This window comes from Myxine glutinosa, chromosome 5 (assembly GCF_964187855.1).
Source record: "Myxine glutinosa chromosome 5, kmMyxGlut1.1, whole genome shotgun sequence".
Taxonomy (NCBI): Eukaryota; Metazoa; Chordata; class Myxini; order Myxiniformes; family Myxinidae; genus Myxine; species Myxine glutinosa.
The window spans coordinates 29181366-29202079 of NC_136265.1; the positions used below are offsets into that span (position 1 = coordinate 29181366).

General features: G+C 48.7%; 1 protein-coding gene across 2 annotated transcripts in view; it reads left to right on the forward strand.

Annotated features, from left to right (window-relative positions):
- Positions 1-20714, forward strand: part of LOC137428667 (tektin-1-like) — a 51357-nt gene that overhangs the window by 18531 nt on the left and 12112 nt on the right. For both annotated transcript variants that reach the window (XM_068118574.2, XM_078777774.1), the window contains exons 2-4: positions 7778-7950; positions 17400-17565; positions 20569-20694. In XM_068118574.2, the coding sequence (XP_067974675.2) occupies positions 7778-7950; positions 17400-17565; positions 20569-20694 (465 nt within the window). The remainder of the gene's footprint in view (positions 1-7777; positions 7951-17399; positions 17566-20568; positions 20695-20714) is intronic.

Genomic DNA, 20714 nt, shown 5'->3' on the forward strand with positions numbered 1-20714 from the left:
TCTGCTCTGGAGTATCATATGGGTGGCAGAATCTTTAGGAGTGGGAGGGGAGGGATTTAGAGTTGCTATACACGATACATGATGAATGGTGCCAGATGTATTTGATTTCATATGTAAATGTGTATTCATTTACTGTGAGCAACTGCATCTTTGTAATAATTGCATCTATCTGTACTTCTGAGATAAGTGTGTACAAATTATACTTTGAAAAGTCTGCTATAGAGTGCATTTATAAGCCTTTACAAAGTAGTTTTTATTCTTCTTTGAGCGTTTTCATAACAAAGTTTTCATAAGGCTGATAAAGTTGCCAGAATCGATCACTAAAGTATAAATCGTTGATCATTGAAACGGCAAATTGCACTTCGTCTTTTTTTTCCAGCCAAGCACAATAAATGCCGAGGTGATTACAATGATTCTAATTTTGTACGGTTTCCAATATACACTCAATATGTGCGATATCAAATGGTCATGTAACATGTGGTAAAGTTTTGATTTCTTCTGTTTAACGGTTTTTGATGTACGCTTTAAACAAAATGCAGACACATACGTATGTACGTGACCGATTGGAAAGGATCCCGTGTCCATCTCATGAATGACATCCAACATACCAACTTTTATTTTAGCCAAGTTTGGTCACAATCCCATCAGCAGTTTTGGAGAAGAAGTTGTAATTGTTTACGGACGGACGGACAGACGACGCGCCATCCCATAAGCTACCCGGAACTATGCTCCAGGTGAGATAAAAAAAGAAATTTGAACGGAAAAACGGAAGGCCTCTTTTATTTTGGGTACAAGTTGACTGGGGTATGAGTTAATTCAAAGTGCCGTAATTGGGATGGGTACATTGTCTGAAAACATCAATATTACTTACATGTAGGTGTTCATGTATGTACAACACAAAACACACTATCTTACTATAATTCCCCAAATGTCCGTCCGTCTGTCTGTCTGTCTGTCTGTCTGTTCGAAGGCACCGTAAAAACTGCTGAACCGATCGCAAATATATTTTGGGTGGATAATGCTTGGATCCCCAGGAGTAAAATAGGCTATTTAGTTTTCCCAATTTCAGCTTTAGTCTCCAGAATTCTCAGGTTTGGAATCCCGCATAACATTCGCGTTCGCATAACGTTCATTGTTCTCATTGTGAGGATGTTGCTTTCCCGGGTGCCAGGCGATCAGTGCAGCCGTTTGTGCGGCACCCGGGAAAGCAACATGTCTCCATCGATCGCTAACAGATCGCTGTCTCCATCAATCTTACCAATGCCATAACAGCTATCGGCTCAAAATCCTTTTAACTGTTGATTTGGTACAGTTACACGGATCGGGAATTTGGTACACGCATCAGGAGTACATACAGCATAGCGATTGTGAACACGATTATTGATCACGATTCACGATCACGATCATAGTGTATCGATCACGATTTGAAACACGATGGAATAATATTTACCGATATGAACAGTGATGTGGCTTTTATTGAAATTCTAAAGATACTGTTTAGATTTTGATGATTTGCGTGTGATATGATTCAACGGATGTTTATATGAATCGTTTAAAATAAAAGAAACCTTCAATTTCTGATATTTTGCCTTTTCATTTGGGCCTCCCAATCGAAGCACCGTCCATAGGGCGGGTACCGTTGCTAGTGAGAACAATGAACGTTATGCAAACGCGAATGTTATGCGGGAGTCCAAAGCTGAGAATGCTGGAGGTTAAAGCTGAAATTGGGAAAACTAAATAGTGTTACGTGCTCCTCCCCAAACCCGGTCACGGTGTACATCCGAGCCCCGAGAGGAGTCACGGCAGAAAGATGTGTTATTCTGTGTCACAGATCAATGGTGAAACCACACCAATTGTTACCAACAAACAAATATTGTATTAAGGTCACACAAGAATAACAACACAAAAACAAGAGTAATCAATTGTACAACCAATATATATTTCCTATGATGGTCCCATCAGTTTCGTAATATATAACTCCCTGTGCTCCAAGTGAGCGAAAAGAACATCCCCAGTGTCTCTCTCCCGGCTTCAAGCCAAAGTTAATTCCGGCTTCAAGCCAAAGTCGATCCACTCCAGTGATCGTCTGTACGATGTCGTATCGAGACCAGAATCCCATTGGGTTGGCAGTTACCCTGCCAAAGATGGGCGAAGGTGTCCTCGAGAAGCGACGGGGAAATCACACCTTCAGGTATGGACGCCCGACGGCTCCCAATCGGCGAACCGCAGACCTCCCACTCAAAAGCCACGTTACACACACACACCAGATCCACGTCTGAATGCGGTGAAAATGATTAAAGCGAGGTGAGAAACCTTGAACGATGCGCAAAGCGCGCGAGTCAAAATGGCCGACGGCCCGTTCTCATGGCGTAACGGCACTCCAACGATTCTCTTCGGAATCGACCGCAAAACCTGTCACGCAGGTTGATCTGTCACAGCGATAACAACTCTGTCGCAGGAATCCCTTTCCCGGGAAACCCAAAGTTCACGTGTGACTCTCCTTCGCCAATCGTTTGCTCCAGACCTCAAAGCAACTAGGCTTCTTGTCCGACTCTCTCGCTCTGCCTTCTCTTCCTCTACGTTGTCGTCCGGTTCCGGTTTCATTTAAAACATTGACTTTTTTACCTTTTTCAAATAGCAATCTATTTTTCTTTAAACTACAACAATAATAGTACATGGAATCAAAAATGTTTACAGTGGATGAAAACCACAACAACGGAAGTGATGAATCCGTAACACTTCCCCCCCCCCCTCAAGAAAGAAAGTTTGAACATCGTGAAAACTTTCTTTGCAGGCAAAAACTCTTTTAACAAACAAAAGTAAAACTCACACCCAAATTATCAATTCACGTGAGCAACAATAATTAATATTTCCCAAAATAAAGCAACAAAACTTTCAAACCACCTACAGGAATTTCCAAAGTTAGTTCACTCTGGACAAAGCATCGGCAATGACAATGTCCCTGCCCTTTACATGCTCAATTTCCAAGTTGAACTCCTGCAAAGCCAAACTCCCTCTCATCAACCTTTGGTTTTTATTTTTCATTTTTTGAATGAAGGTTAAGGGGCTGTGATCAGTGAATCCAAAGCAAAGCAAATCTATAGCACTTTTTGAAGGAGGCCGAGCTGAGAGCCAGGTTTCATGGTGGTTGGGTGGTGAGGCCTGGAAGTATTCACTGCATGGACGCATTTAGGAACGTGGAGTTCACGGGTTAATCCGTGTAGGAATCTTGGCTCGGCTGCTCCTGAGCACTCAGTGCTTCCAACTCTTCTCTTGATCATAAAAATCATAATCACGGTTGTAGAGTCGGGAGCTATCGTCACGTGAGTAGCGGTCCCCATCTCGGCTACCACCGTAATAGTTATCCGGTCGAGAGTTGCCAAAACGGCGCTGCTGCTGCTGGGAGCCTCCGTAGTAATCACGACTGCGGCCGCCACCAAAACCACTACTCCCACCCCGGGAGCCATAGCCACCCCTGAAACTACCTCCACGTTTTCCTCCTCTGTAGCCCCCTCGACGCCTATGGCCTGCCTTCTCTACAGTTATGGTCCGACCATCCAAATCCTTGCCATTCAAATCCTGTTCTGCATCTTGGGCATCCTTTGTGTTTTCAAACGTGACAAAGCCAAACCCTCTCGACTTTTGCGTCTCCCTGTCTTTTATCAGCAGCACTTCCAAGAGTGGTCCATATTTGCCAAATATAGAGTCCAGAACATCTTCACTTTTGTCAAAGTTCAGTCCACCTACAAAGAGCTTGCCAACATTGCCTCCATCCATGACTTGTGTGTGCTGACTCTTAGTTTCAGGGTACTCGACAGGAAGTGACTGTGCAAAGCGTGACGTCAGTACCTTCTCCTTCTCTTCAGAGTGCTTCCTACCCATAGCACGAGTCGCGGCACAGGATGGAAGGATACCCGGAATCTCCTGCTCTAACCGTGTGTTGTTATTTTCCATACTAGGCTTTTCAACAAACACCGGATTACCAGAAACTCGACCACCGGCCAAATCATTCCCGATAACAAAAGAGATTCCCTCTACAGGAAGAGTGGCTTGTACACCTACAGTGACCGGTCCTGACACCAAATCAGACTTCAAATGGATGACATGAAGTGGAGCCTTAACATAGCCACCAACCCCCTGTAAAAGAACACTAACACCAGTTGCCGTCTTCTCTGACAATGGCAAAATGCCTTCAAGCATGAAAGATTGATGTGCTCCTGTGTCCCTCAATACCCTAACAGGTCTCTGGTTCGTTAAGTCTCCATCCAGTGACACAAACCCCTCTGAAATAAAAGGTTTGTAACCCTCTTGAACAAGGTCGTTCTGTGATGCCGTAACTTTGGCATGGGAACCTTCGCAAGGCACTGTCCTCCAAGGACGATTTCTCGCATTGGCCAATGCATTCGGAGTTGTACTAGTCTGACCCCGCTCCTGATTTTTCCTTTTCAGGGCGTAACATTGGGACATCAAATGCCCAGGTTTCTTGCAAAAAGCGCAAGTAGGCCCGGAGGAAAAACTCGTGGTTTGCCTCGGGCCCCCCGGAAGATAAGTCTGTCTTGGAACTGTAGTCTTCTGATCCCTAAAAGTCGCGGTATCAGATTTGTCCCCATAGTCATCTCTAGGCCGCCTCCATGAATATTTGTTCTCCGCACCTGATTTACCATAACTCCCCTGGCTAACTCCAGGTGGGACGTTAGGTTTGTGGAACCCCATCCTGTGTGTCAAGGCATAGTCATCTGCCACGGTTGCTGCCTCATACAACTCTGGTACCTTCTTTTCCTCCAGATGTACTTTAATGTCCTCGTGGACACACTGTTTGAATTCCTCCACCAAGATCAATTGTCGCAACAGGTTGAAGTCTTTCCCAATCCCCTTCGAGTCACACCACCAATCAAACATGGTTTTCTTCATTCTGGCAAACTCCACGTGGGTCTCACTCTCCCTCTTCCTCGCATTCCGGAATTTTTGCCGGTAAGCTTCAGGGACCAATTCATAGGCTTTGAGAATGGTTTTCTTCACTATCTCATAATCTGCACATTGGTCAATCGGTAAAGCCGAATAGATATCTTGAGCTTTACCCACCAGAACACTTTGCACTAACATAGTCCAGGACCCCACAGGCCATTTTAGCATTTGAGCCACTTTCTCAAAGTGTAAAAAAAACTTGGCTACCTCCTTTTCATTGAAGGGTGGAACCAGCCTCACATGCCCACCAACATCCCAAGTGTTCTGACTAGTTGTCGAACTAGCCGGCATGGATACTACTTCTCTCCGTTCTCCCATTAATTCCAGCTCCTTGAGTTTAAGTTCCTTCTGATACTCCATGTCACGTTCCTTTAACTCCCTTTCGGCTCTCCTTTCCTCTGCTCTTCTTTCTTCTTCAGCTCTCCTTTCCTCTGCTCTTCTCTCTGCTCTTCTTTCTTCTTCAGCTCTCCTTTCCTCTGCTCTTCTCTCCTCGAGTTCTTTTTCAGCTCTCCTTTCCTCTGCTTTTAACCTTTCCTGGCTCTGCAGTTGCATCTCCATTTTCCGGAGCTCCACATTTTCTTTTTCCTCGGGTAACCAATCCAAGGCTTCCTCTTTCCATGTTCCTTGTCCCACCAGAGATTCTACCACAAATGTCTGCATCTCTGCTTTCTTCATATTAACTCGGACCTCCAAGTTAAAATATTTGGCCAATATCAAGAGTTCTGATCTTTTTAACGCTTGGAACTGTGCCTCATTAGGGGACGCCGCAAACCTTTCTGCATCAAACACCATGGTGACTATCAGTTAACACCTGTTAACCTTCACACCAAAAATTTCAATTTTTTTTTTTTTTGAAAAATTTGGGAATGTTAGGGAATTCTATCCCAGACGAGGATGTTAGGGAATTCTATCCCGGATGAGATTTAGGAATTTTGTCAGCAAAGACGAGCCCCCAATTTCAATTTGGGCCAATTTTGGACGAGCCCCCAATTTCTGTTACGTGCTCCTCCCCAAACCCCGGTCACGGTCTACCTCCGAGCCCCTAGAGGAGTCACGGCAGAAAGATGTGTTATTCTGTGTCAAAGATCAATGGTGAAACCACACCAATTGTTACCAACAAACAAATATTGTATTAAGGTCACACAAGAATAACAACACAAAAACAAGAGTAATCAATTGTACAACCAATATATATTTCCTATGATGGTCCCATCAGTTTCGTAATATATAACTCCCTGTGCTCCAAGTGAGCGAAAAGACCATCCCCAGTGTCTCTCTCCCGGCTTCAAGCCAAAGTTGCTTCCGGCTTCAAGCCAAAGTCGATCCACTCCAGTGATCGTCCGTACGATGTCGTATCGAGACCAGAATCCCGTTGGGTTGGCAGTTACCCTGCCAAAGATGGGCGAAGGTGTCCTCGAGAAGCGACGGGGAAATCACACCTTCAGGTATGGACGCCCGACGGCTTCCAATCGGTGAACCACAGACCTCCCACTCAAAAGCCACGTTACACACACACACAAGATCCACGTCTGAATGCGGTGACAATGATTAAAGCGAGGCGAAAAACCTTGAACGACACGTAAAGCGCGCGAGTCAAAATGGCCGACGGCCCGTTCTCATGGCGTAACGGCACTCCAACGATTCTCTTCGGAATCGACCGCAAAACCTGTCACGCAGGTTGATCTGTCACAGCGATAACAACTCTGTCGCAGGAATCCCTTTCCCGGGAAACCCAAAGTTCACTCGTGACTCTCGTTCGCCAATCGTTTGCTCCAGACATCAAAGCATCTAGGCTTCTTGTCCGACTCTCTCGCTCCGCCTTCTCTTCCTCTACGTCGTCGTCTGGTTCCGGTTTCATTTAAAACATTGACTTTTTTACCTTTTGCAAATAGTAATCTATTTTTCTTTAAACGACAACAATAATAGTACATGGAATCAAAAATGTTTACAGTGGATGAAAACCACAACAACGGAAGTGACGAATCCGTAACAATAGCCTATTTTACTCCTGGAGATCCCAGGATTATCCACCCAAAATATCGTTGAGATCGGTTCAGCAGTTTTTACGGTACCTTCGAACAGACAGACAGACAGACAGACAGAAGGACGGACATTTGGTGAATTATAGTAAGATTATTTTTGGAAAACCCCAATTGTCACTCTTCCAAATGCTCATATTCAATTTCTGTATGCACAGCCCTCAGTCCATCACCCATATATCCATCCATTGTAGCAGCGTGCAAAGCCATTTTTATTTGGTTTATTTATTCACCACTGATAAATACCTTTAATCCGTCCTTTTAAGGGCATATCGTGATGGGATATTTATCAGCAACTGCATCCCACTATCAATTTGCAATTGGTCACTGGCTTTGACATCAATACAACTTCTTATTACGGAGCCAAGGCATCGAAAACCTGCACATATCGAACATTTTCGGGCACGAGCAACTTGATGGTCTTATGAATGCTTCAAATCATGTGCTTTCATTCGGTAGATGTCAAAGGACTTTCTCCATGAGCTGAAAGATGCAAGAAACACCCCAGGTAGCTAGCAATGCCCAACTCACTCTGGCTGAACAATTTTCCAGCTGTACCGACAATGAACCTGTAAAGTATTCGCTGTAAAGTACGTGGCCAAAGGATGGTCTTAAATAAAAGCCATTGGTTTGGACACTTGGTATTCTGCACCTCGTAAATAGTGATATGCCTAATTATTCACTTCAAAAGCAATAACTCTTAAGGCCACGATTTTAAGAACCAAAGACGATACGAGAGTCAACTGCTGCGTTCGGTGTCCATTTTCTGCCAGCATGGGGACCAACGGACGATCGCGCTGCTCGGAGACCAGCTGGCATGGTGTGTGGGCAGCGGCTGGGCAGAGATGCGTCCAGTCACAGTGGCTACGTAACAGGGCAGAGCGACTGGTTCAGGAGACTGCGGAGGTCGCTGGGACTCAGAGGGCGGAAAGGGTGCACTGCTTAGGTATGAAATGCACAACATCACGTCATTTTATCAATCTAACCAGGTATTTGTGGAGAGCGAGAGTGAGTTCGCTAACACATATCCAAAGTCGGTGGATACCATGATGTCTTCCCACAGAGGTTCCACCCTGTGCAGATTTGACCTAATTGCCTCCCCAAGTATCTGCTACACTGTTTTCCTCGCTGTTTCGTTATTATTAGCACCTTTTAGAAGTTGTTAGAAATAATTATATTTCAAGCAGTTGATTCTCCTTTACTTTGGAATTGAACTCACCTATGGTGAGTTGCAGGTGCCTGCAATATAAAAATCACTCATCCAACCAGTTTGAATGGAGAAAAGGAGTCATTCTGCTGTTTTGTTTCACTGTGTGTACCGCATTGAGCATGGAGAAAAGAAAGACAACCAGAGAATTGTCTGAGGAGGTCAGACACAAAATTATAGCCAAGCATGGACAATCTCAAGTCTACAAGTCCATCTCCAGAGACCATGTTCCTGTGTCCACCGTACGCAATGTTATCAGGAAGTTTAAGGCCCATGGCACTATAGCCAACCTCCCTGGACGTGGCCGCAATAGAAAACTTGATAGAAGATTGCAGTGAAGGATTGTTTGAATGGTGGAGAAAGCACCTCGATCAACTGCCAAACAGATTCAAGCTGACCTTCAGACACAAGGTACGACAGTTTCAACTCGCACCATCCGTCGCCAACTCAATGAAAGGGGATTCTATGGTAGGAGACCCAGGAGGACCCCACTGCTGAGACAGAGGGACATAAGAAAGGCCGACTGGCGTTTTCCAAAACACACCTCAACAAGCCAAAATCCTTCTGGGATAACGTCCTGTGGACAGATGAGACCAAATTAGAGCTTTTTGGGTAATGCACATCATCTCTATGTTTACAGAAAAAAAAAATGAAGCCTTCAAAGAAAAGAACACCTTCCTTACAGTCAAACATGGAGGAGGTTCAGTGATGTTTTGGGGTTGCTGTGCTGCCTCTGGCACTGGGTGCCTTGAATGTGTGCATTGCATCATTAAATCAGGAGTTTACCAAGGCATTTTGGAGCGCAAGGTTCAACCCAGTGTCAGAAAGATGGGTCTCTGTTGAAGGTCATGGGTCTTGCAGCAGGACAATGACCCCAAACACACTTCAAAAAGCACCCAGGAATGGTTCAAGACAAAACGCTGGACTCTTCTGAAGTGGCCAGCAATGAGTCCAGATCTAAATCCCATTGAACACCTGTGCGGAGATTTGAAAACAGCAGTTGGGAGAAGACTCCTTCAAATCTGGGAGAGCTGGAGCAATTTGCACAAGAAGTGTGGGCCAAACTGCCAGCAGAGAGGTGTAGGAAGCTCATTCATGGCTACAGGAAGCGCTTGACTGCAGTTATTTTGTCACAAAGGCTGTGCTACCAAATATGAAGTCTCGGGTGTCAATTATTTTCGAGTTATTTGAAAAATGTGCAAGGGTGCCAATATTTTTGGCCACGACTGTACAGCATGATATCTCAAAACGTTGTGGATGGATTGGGACGAAACTTGGTGAACAGCTTGGATGTGCCACAAGGAAGAGCTGATTCAATTTTGGTGAAGATTTGAATCCGGATCCGGATCAGGGAAACATCCCTGATCGAAGTGATTCTAAGTGATTCTTCACCATTGAGATATGGGGCTAAAACCGATATATAGCATGATATCTCAAATCGTTATGGACAGATTTGGATGAAACCTGGTGGATGAGTGGGGTTGGTGATCCGGATCCGGCCTATCAGTTTGATACAAAACATGGACTGGTCAGCCTGGCGGAGGTACGTGCTCTACCGAGTGCCGCGTTCTAGTTACCCTGCGCTCACGAAGCTAAAGGCAGGGTTAAGCATTCAGGTCCGTCCGTACCTACGTACAATCGTACATACATCGTACGTACGTACGTGCGTGTCTGCATTTTAAAAATTCATTTTCTCGGCAACCGTTGGGCCGATTGACATGAAATTTTCACCATAGGAGGGCCTCGTCCTGTAGAATATTTTAGTGAATATTTTGACGTCACAGGTCACGTGGTACGGGCGCAATCCTGGAAAAAAACCAAAAAACTTTGCACCTCTATATCTCAAAACCCGCTGCACAGACATAATTGAGACGTCTCATTGCAAAGAACTCTCCATGCGGAATAACATAGGTGAATGATGACGTCATAGCTGCCACCGTTATGACGTCATAATTCGACAAGTAAAAAACTATCCGATCAGGATGAAATTTCTTGAGCATCTTCTCGGTATAAATTGATTCAGAAATAAAGTTATAATGACGTCGTAGGTCACGTGGTTCGGACGCCGTATTGTTTTGAGTGAAAAACCACTAAAATCAAATGTTCTCTTAAACGACTGAACAGATCGAGGCCAAACTTTGCAGGCAGAATCGCATACCCATGACAAACAAAAAAGTCAGCGAGAATGACGTCATGCGTCACATGGTTTCGGAGTTATGACGTTTTTAAGCATAAACTTTTAAAACCAAGCTTCTCTCTCATTTGTAATCCTATCGAGGGGAAACTTCACAGATGTGTTCAGCATATCAGTCTACTGAAATGACCTTTTGGAATTTGCGATAGGTCACGTGGTTTGGAAGATATAAATGATTAAACGAAAATATGAAAAAATTTATAACTCTTGAACCGCTTCATTGATCGACGTGTAACTTTATATTGTAGAGGTAATGAAGTGTAACATGTGTGCAAAATTTCAAGATGATTGGATGTACGGTCTGGAAGCTAGAAGTTGTTATTGCGTGAAGAAGAAGAGGGCATGGAATTAATTATCACACTGCACATGACGAGCAGGTAAAGTACGGAGCGACCTCACGGGGTCATTTTGACCTCAAATAAAATTCTGTTTTCAGATTTGTCGATCGCTGATGTATATTAACACAGGACCAAAACATATTTGGCGGAATTCCGACGATTTTTGACAAAAATATAACATTTGTGTCTGCATTTCAGTAAAGTGTGTGCTGTGTCAGCATTTTAAAAATTGAAACGTGGCTCATTGTAAATAACTCCATATGGGGAATAGGTGTTGTTAACGATGACGTCATTGGTGCCGTAATTACGACGTCATAATTCGACAGGGACAATGCTTAGTCTGATCAGTTTGAAATTTATTGAGCATGATCTAATGCAACAATTATTCAGAGAATATAAATTTATGATGTCATCGCTCACGTGGTCTGGCAGCCATATTGGATCAAAAAAAAAGAAACGTTCAAAAATAGAAGAGTTGGCTCACACCAAGTTGACTGCGCAGGGTAAGTATTCTATGAATACCATCTAGTTATTATTGTGCCGTGTTTATGCCAGAAGGTGTCGAGTCAGCCCACGGTTTGCTGGATTGTCGTAAATGTTTCCATGGCTGTAAAATATCTCTGGACTGGTTGCGACACCATAGCCGGGTGCTGCTGAGACACCCCTGAACCATGGCTGAGACTTGGGATATGGCCAGGGTATTGATACACCATGGCCTGCTCTTTTCACGAAGGTACCTTGGTTATACGAACCTCAAGGATTTCATGGCCAATGGAAAGAAAACTCGTTCGAGTGTGACATTGGGATCTTTCAAGATGCAGTAGACCATTTAATTTTGGGTCTCGTGAACCGTGGTGTGACCAATTTGACGAAACAGATATTGACAGACGTAGCCTATCGAGGCCAGAACTGGTATAAGAAATATCCTTCAGCTAAACTAATCCCTACTACCCACACCGTCCTTTTTGTACACTTCGACCACAAAATTTTACAATGCATGACAATCTGATAGTCCGGCAGCTAAGCTAAATATGGCATTGGAGGAGCTGTGCTCCCACGTCAATCGGAAGAATGGACGCGATAAAAAGCTGGAATTCGTCCGAGTTTCTTTATTGTCACAAAACGACTCGGGTACTCTGAAAAGCCCGTTTATCGGGCAGCAATATATATACACACATTATCCCGGAGCGTTTGCCCGGGAAAGGCGAGAGAAGGCGTGGCCGGCCGCCGGGCGTCCCAGGCGCGGCCTGGCAAGTCGAGAGCGGGCGTGGCCGGGCGTCCCGGCCGAGGCCTGGCAAGTTGAGCGCGGGCCTGCCCGGGCGTCCTGGACGAGCCCGGCATGGTGATCGCTCCGCGTCCTTGGTAGGTGCAAGGCGATTGTGTAAACCCAGCGGTAGCCGCTACACACGTCCCCCCAGAATCGACTTGCACCGGCAGGGTCAATTTGAGGGGGGTCCTGATGACCCGGCCGAAGCGACCCCTGGCGGGTCGTGGGGGGGGGGGGGGGGGGTCCGGTGTGGTGGTGGGCGGTCGAGTGGGTGGCACCGTGTACGGGGGGCGGCCTCGCCACGGCGGAAGGGCCAACCGTGGCGGTTGGTCGATGTCCACGTGCGCCGGCTTGAGGCGGTCCACCGCAATCCGGTCCGACCTGCCGCCGATGTCGATGACGAACGACTTGTCGTCCCGTCGCAGGACCCGGAAGGGCCCGTCGTACGGCGGCCAGAGTGGCCCCCGATGTGCGTCATGACGCACAAAAACGTACTCCGCTGTGCGAAGCGCTGGGGGGACGTAGGACTGGGGGTCACCGTGGTGGGATGTTGGCACGGGGGCAAACCGTCGGGCGGCCTCCTGGAGGTCCGAGCGCTGGTGAGCTGCGGACCAGGGACTGGTAGCGTCGGGCACGAATTCGCCCGGGACGCGTAGCGCCTGGCCGTAGACAAGCTCGGCGGTGGATGCCCGGAGGTCCTCCTTGGGGGCCGTGCGGAGGCCCAAAAGGACCCACGGCAGCCGGTCCGCCCAACCGCCGCCTTGAAGGCCGGCCATGAGCGCGGCCTTCATGGAGCGGTGGAATCGCTCGCACAACCCGTTGGCTTGGGGGTGGTAGGCCGTAGTACGCTGGAGCTTGACCCCCAGGTTGCGGGCGACCGTGCCCCACAGCTCGGATGTGAACTGCGGTCCGCGGTCTGACGAGATGTCCGCCGGTGCGCCGAAGCGGGCGACCCAGGTGGTGATGAAAGCCTGCGCCACGTCGGCGGTGGTGGTGGAGACGAGGGGAATGGCCTCCGGCCACCTGGTGGTCCAGTCCACCATGGTGAGCAGGTGTGTGAACCCCCGTGATGCGGGGAGGGGGCCCACCAGATCCACGTTGACGTGGTCGAAACGTTGTTCGGGCACGGTGAAAGGTGCCAGCGGGGCCTGGGTGTGTCGGTGGACCTTGGCCTGTTGGCAGGCTGTGCAGGTGCTGGTCCAATCGCGGACGTCCCGTCGAAGGCCGTGCCAGACGAATCGCGCCGACACCAGCTTCTGGGAAGCTTTCCGGCCCGGGTGGGAAAGGCCGTGGAGGGAGGCGAAGATGCGGCGTTGCCAGGTAACGGGCACGATGGGGCGAGGCTGGCCTTGGGAGACGTCGCAGAGCAGGACAGTGTCCGCGAAGGGGATGTCGGCCAGGCGGAGGCCCGTGTCCGCCGCCCGGAGGGCTTGCACCGTGGTGTCGGTGGTTTGGTCCGCCGCCATAAGCGCGAAGTCCACGCCGAGGTGGACCGCGTTCGCGCTGGCCCGAGAAAGACAGTCGGCCATGGCGTTGTTTTTGCCGGCGACGTGCCGGATGTCCGTGGTAAACTCCGACACGGCGGAGAGGTGGCGCTGTTGGCGGGCCGACCACGGCTCCGTGACCTTGGCCATTGCGTAAACCAACGGCTTGTGGTTGACGAACGCCGTGAAGGGTCGGCCCTCCAGGAGGTGGCGGAAATGGCGAACGGCCAGGTGTAGACCGAGGACCTCACGGTCAAACGTGCTGTATTTGAGCTCGTTCGGCCGGAGCTGCCGGCTGAAAAAAGCGAGTCGCTGCCAAACCCCGTTCACCCATTGCTCATGTACGGTGCCCACCGCGTAGTCGGAGGCATCCGTGGTGAGGGCGATGGGAGCGTTGAGCACCGGGTGAGCGAGCAGTGTTGCGTCGGCGAGGGCCCGCTTTGAGCTTTGGAAGGCCGCGTCCATTGCTGCGGACCAGACGATGTCGTGCTTGGCCGGCTTGCCCCGGAGGGCTTCGTAGAGGGGCCGCATGAGTTGAGCAGCGCGGGGCACGAAGCAGTGATAGAAATTCACCATTCCCAGGAATTCCTGCAGGGCCTTTATGGAGCGGGGACGAAGAAACGTTGTGATGGCCTCGACCTTGATTGGCAGCGGCACGGCCCCGTTCTTGGTGATGTGGTGGCCCAAAAAATCAACGGCCGTCGTGCCGAAGTGGCATTTGGCCGGGTTGACGATGAGGCCTTGCTCGCTGAGGCGCCCGAACAGTGTTCGGAGGTGGAGGAGGTGCTCGGCCTGGGACGTGCTGGCGACGAGGATGTCGTCCAGATAAACGAAGAGGAACGGCAGGTCACGCAGCACGCCGTCCATCAAGCGCTGGAACGCCTGAGCCGCGTTCTTGAGGCCAAACGGCATCCGTAGGAATTTGAATAAGCCGAACGGCGTGATGATGGCCGTTTTAGGGACGTCGGCCGCCCTGACAGGTACCTGGTGATATCCCCGAATGAGATCGATTTTTGAAAAAATGACCCGTCCTGCCAGACGGGCGGAGAAGTCTTGGATGTGCGGGATCGGATACCTGTCGGGGGTGGTAGCGTCGTTAAGGCGGCGGTAGTCGCCACATGGGCGCCAGCCGCCCCCTGGCTTTGGGACGATGTGTAGTGGCGAAGCCCACGTGCTATCGGAGCGCCGCACGATGCCGAGGTGTTCCAAAGCGTCGAACTCGGCTTTGGCCACGGCGAGCTTGGCTGGGTCGAGGCGGCGGGCTCTGGCGTAGACCGGCGGGCCCGTGGTTGGTATGTGGTGCTCGATCCCATGTCGTACTGCGATGGCCGAAAACGTCGGCCGCGTGAGGGCCGGGAACTCCGTGAGCAGGCGAGCAAACTCGTTCGCCGCCGGGAGGGCGCATGCCAGCTCGGTCGGAGCGGAGCTGCTCAATGTGCATACCAGGGAGCTGAAGGTCTCGGCGTTGATGAGGCGACGCCGTTGGACGTCCACCAGCAGTCCGTGTGTGCAGAGGAAGTCGGCGCCTAGCAGAGCCATGGGCACGTTTGCGGTTACAAACGTCCAAGTAAAGCGTTGGCCGCCGAAGCAGAGGGTGATGTTGCGCGGGCCGAAGGTGCGGATGGCCGATCCGTTGGCCGCAAGCAAGGAGGGGCCGCAAACCGCGGACTGCCTGTCCTGATCAGAGGCGGGTATGACGCTCGGTTGGGCGCCGGTGTCGCACAGGAAGCGCCGTCCGGACGCTTTGTCCGTGATGAAAAGTAAGTTGCCCGTGTGGCCGGCGCTCATGGCTGGTAATGAACGCCGGCCCGGCCGTTTCCCGGCCTGCCGAAGGTGCACGGGGGTCGGCATGTCCGGGCCTTCTGTCCGAACCTGGCATGATAGTAACACCATGCTTGGTCAGGTGGAGGCCCCGGTCGTCGTGCTGGAGGTGGTCGGCTCGGCGTAGCGGCCGCCAATTGCGTCGGCAGTTCGGTCTTCGACCGTGCCGGGTGCTCGGGCGCCATGGGCGTTGCGTCGGACGGCGGTGGGCCCCAGGTCGCTGCTGCAATGCGTTGGCCTGCCGCGGAGATCTTGTCGGCTTCCCTGGCGAGGGCGCAGGGATCCGTGATCGTCGTACTTGCCAGGGCGAAGCGTACCAGGCTAGGCAGCTGACGGAGGAACAGCTCCCGGAACAGGATTGCCGGAGAGTGCTCGCCGAGCAGCGAAAGCATGTAGTCCATTCGCTCGGACGGGCGCGTGTCGCCGAGCTTGGGCAGGTCGAGCAGGCGCCGTGCGCGTTCCGCCGATGGGAGGGTGAAGCGTCGAGGAGGAGCTTTTTAATCGTGCCGTATTTGTCAGCGGCTGGCGGGCTCTCGAGGAGGCTCAGGGCGCGGGCCGCGGTGGCTGAACCGAGCGCTGCTACCACATGGTGGAAGCGGGTGTCGTCGGCCGTGATGCCACGCAGGGTGAACAGGGAGTCCGCCTGGGCGAACCAAACCGCCGCGTGAGCCTCCCAGAAGGTAGGCAGTTTAAGGGCAACTGCCGTGTCCATGTCGGTCGGTCACCAATGTAGGAGCTGTGCTCCCACGTCAATCGGAAGAATGGATGCGACAAAAAGCTGGAATTCGTCCGAGTTTCTTTATTGTCACAAAACGACTCGGGTACTCTGAAAAGCCCGTTTATCGGGCAGCAATATATATACACACATTATCCCGGAGCGTTTGCCCGGGAAAGGCAAGAGGGGGCGTGGCCGGGCATCCTGGCCGCGGCCTGGCAAGTCGAGCGCGGGCCTGCCCGGGCGTCCTGGACGAGCCCGGCATGGTGATCGCTTCGCATCCTTTGTAGGTGCAAGGCGATTGTGTAAACCCAGCGGTAGCCGCTACAGCATAACAATTGTGCATTTTGTGAGGAAAGCACCAAATTTGGCACACTAGTAGACTATCATATTATGAAAAGATCTGGATATTGGGCCATCTCAGATTCAGAGATTTGATTTTTGCAAGATTTGCAGATTTTGCAGATTTGCAAGCTGAGGTTGCAATGCCAGGGACGGCCGACTCCTTCCTGTGAGCTGCCCACGTCACCCGCACAAGAAGAGCTCATCAAATCATTGCAGCGGCACTGCACATCCTGCAACACCGTGCGTATGAACGCCACTGTATGACATATGCTGATGATGCAGAAGACCTGCCTGAGTTCGAAGACCGGTGTCACCAGAGAGGAGAAGACATTCCCAACTTTCAGTACTGGGCAACTGTGCTGGAACTAGAGATGTTGGTACTGGTCTACGTGTGTTCTTTGCGGCAGGCTTCACTCACGATGTACCTTGATGCCCTGATGGAACTGGTCCCATGGTTCCATGCCTTAGACCACACACACTATGCCAGGTGGGTCCCTGTTCACCTGAGGGACATGGTTGCACTCCCAATGAAGCACCCAGATGTAGCCAGAGAATTCAGGGCTGGCAACTTCACTGTACAGAAGACGAAGAAGGTGTTCTCTTCGATCCCAATCGAATTGAAATCTTGCAAAAATCAAATCTCTGAATCTGAGATGGCCCAATATCCAGATCTTTTCATAATACGATAGTCTACTAGTGTGCCAAATTTGGTGCTTTCCTCACAAAATGCACAATTGTTATGCTAAGTTGCCCCAATATGAGGCAAGAGGCCTAAGAGTGGTTCCACCACTGTGCGTTTGCTCCGTTCAAAACAAACCAAGACCACATGTTTGGTTCGATTGACATGATTTACCAAGGTAGCCGCAGATTTTTTTTCCCAGGAATGTGTCTGCGTGAAAATTCGATGTAATTATTTATAGATTGCTGTCGTACTACCAACCACAATGGATAACTGCATTATCGTCGTCCTTTTTATAATCGTGCTCATCCACCTCCCTCCTCTCACTCCTCACCTCCTCCCCAGAGGAAAGAGAGCGCAGCTTGTATTTTTGGCGCCAACAATTCATCTCTCGAGCATCTGCATTAGAGGAAGAAGCAAAGCGGCTCCTCGACTCCCACCTGCGCGTGCAGCACGCCAACCGTACCAGTGCCCACCCTCTGGATGTTGTGCGGCGATGCATCGAGCACAGGTGCATACATGTAATATTCTCCTTAATTATCCACAGCATTCGCTAATTTTATCTCCGCCACCGAAGGTGGATGGAGGTTATGTTTTCACCCCTGTCTGTCTGTCGGTCCAGGTATCTGTCTGTGGACAGGATATCTCAAACGGTTGTGGACGGATTCGGATGAAATTTGGTGGAGAGGTTGGGTATGCGACAAGGACGAAATGATTCGATTTTGGTGAAGATCCAAATCCAGATCCGGATACGGGAATTTTTTTAATTTTAAAGCGATTCTCCATAATTGAAAAAGGGCCAAAAACGATATATAACGATATATTTCAAGAAGTTATGGATGGAATACGACAAAACCTGGTGGACGAGTTGGTTCGGTGACAAGAACAAGCCGATTCGATTTTGGTTCAGGTCCGGATCCAGATCGGCCTGTCAGTGGATGCAAACCGTAAACGGTTCAGCCAGGTGGAGGTGTGCGCTCTACCGAATGTGATTCTGGTTTCTATTTGTTTTGTTTTTCAAAATTGTTTTGTGTCAATTAATACAAATTAAAATGCAATTATAACATCTTCCCTTCCTTTCCTTTCATTACAATTTTGTCCCCCACTCTGCTTCAACTCTCCGACCACTCTTTTTTCTTCCCCTATCCTCTTCTTTACTCTTCCTCATTCTCTCCATCCAAACCCCACCACAACACCTACTCACATATGAAAAACTCGAATGCTTCCTGGTTTCTCAATGTGTGCGATCACGGCAATTGCAATGTGATTGGTATTGCAGCAACGATCACTCAATGGAGGCAATCTTCAATCCCGGAGAAAAATGGCTTTCAATCTGCATGGATGGAGTTGTAAATAATTTAGTTCATAAAAAAATTACAGTTAACCAGTCAATAAAAAAGTAAATAATTCAGTTAATTGTAAAAAATAACCCAATGTACATACATGAAGCTAAAATCATGCGTATGAGCACATGTAATACATTGTGGTTATATACCTGGGATCATTTCAATTGCACTGGGCCACGGACTAACACACCCAGGCCTGAGGCCTGCCTATCTGTGCTGCTTCATGGATTCGCGGTGCATGATTTTAATTGGAGACTTGGAGTGGAGTCAGGCCAGCTGTCCAGCCAATGGGTATAAAGCAGTGGGGTGGAGTCAGGCCAGCTGTCCAGCCAATGGATGTAAAGCAGTGGGGTGGAGTCAGGCCAGCTGTCCAGCCAATGGGTGTAAAGCAGTGGGGTGGAGTCAGCGCAGATGAAAACTAAGCCATGTCCCCTGAGCCAAAATTGGGTGCGACTGGGAAGGGTGGTCTGTAGTTAAGGTGATCGGTGGGTACAGTTTCGGGGCTACAGAGAGTGAGGATTTGGGGACACAAGATTTGGAAGCAAACACAGAATTGAGGTATTCGGCTTTCTCACGAGTGGAGTCAGCTGTGGTGCCGTTTGAAGAGAGGGAAGGGATGGAAGGGGAGCATCCTCCAGAGACAAACTTAGCAAGGTGCCACTCGGGTTTAGAGGAGGGAGACGAGTTTGAAAGTTAATTTTTGAGGTTTGACAGATGTTGTTTTCTGGTTCTCCTGAGATTGGACACACACTTGTTGCGGCCTTTGTAGAATGAGCGGAGATTGCCTTTCGTTGGGTTTGCTTTCCAATAAGAGAAAAGAAGTTGTTTCAGAGCCATCTGCCTCACCACAAGATTTACCGTACCATGGGCAAGAAGAAGGGTAGGATAATTGAAGACGAGATGGAAGGATCTTTGCATAAGAGAGCAGGCATCTTGATCTGAGAAGCATCAAGGTATTTTAACCTTCATATGCTTCTCAGAAGAAGATTAACACAATGCAATCCATGTTCAAGGTGTAAAAGCAACTCACGGTTAAATTAGACATCAAAATGTTATGGTTGAATTCGTCAGCGTTGTTGAACTGTGCCTAGTCGAGCATGTAGGCCTTGCATCGCACCTCAGACCATGTACTCGACTAGCCAGCTCGAAGTGTGGCTAAGGTCGTCTGAGCCAATCTTTCTTAACCCTTGGATGCAGTGATTGGGCCTCGGAGGCCCACAGGTTTTTTGTTGCAAAAACTATGCTGTACAATTTTTTTTTTGGAAAGAGCCTAATTTTCACCGACTTTCATGCTGTTACACAAAATTCAGTGACATAAATAAATAAATAAATTCATTCAGGCTCGTGGGAAAATCTTCATTCTTTACTTATAACCCGAAAATCCTACACGAATGCAGGCCTGGGGCCTTCGAGGCCCCGCATAAATGTTGTTGTACTACCATGTTATATCATTATTTTCTTGATATCAGCCTCATTATATGCTCCTATAACTTGGTTACAAATAATTCAGTGACAAAAATATGAAAAAAAAAAAACTTTACATGAATACATTTGTGGGGCCTCCGAGGCCCAATGACTGCATAGGTGTAGGATTTTTGACAGTTGGGGACATATACATTCTAAATAAAAGGATTAGCGAATCATATTTTTGGAGCAAATACTCCTCCATGAGCCTCAACTTTTTAGAGAAAAAAAGTTGAAAAACCAAGAACAAAATTTTTTTTTTCAAAAGAAAATAAAAAGATTCATTACTTGTATGGGATTCTTCCAACTAATAGGATCAATGATTCACATTTTCTGAGCAAATACACATCCATGAGCATCGACTTGGATTGAAAAAGGATGTGAAAGAAAAAAAATCTATATAAAAAAAAACATAACACGAATACATCTGTTGGGCCTCCGAGACCCAATGGCTGCATTTATGTAGGATTTTTGACGCCTGCATCTAAGGGTTAAATTCGACCTACTTGCGGACACGTACAGCTGAATGGAACCAGGAGAATTCCAGTGTGTCTGTTATGACGTGACACAGGTGGGCTTGAAATGCGAGTGCAATGGTTGGATGCACAACTCTTACGGAACCTTAGAAACTGTCTAAAGTGATCCCGTTTTTGGTAGTGAGTGTACATTTGTTCTTCATACCTATTTCCCGGCCCTTGTCACAGAGCCGCTCAAGGTGGTTGCGAAGCAGGTAAAAAGGTGCAGTCCGAGTTGCAAAGGGAACTGGAGATTGTCGAAACTGCACAGAACGTTCTTCATGAAATTGATCAACAACTCACGGAACGGATACGGTGTGCATACCTCATTCACT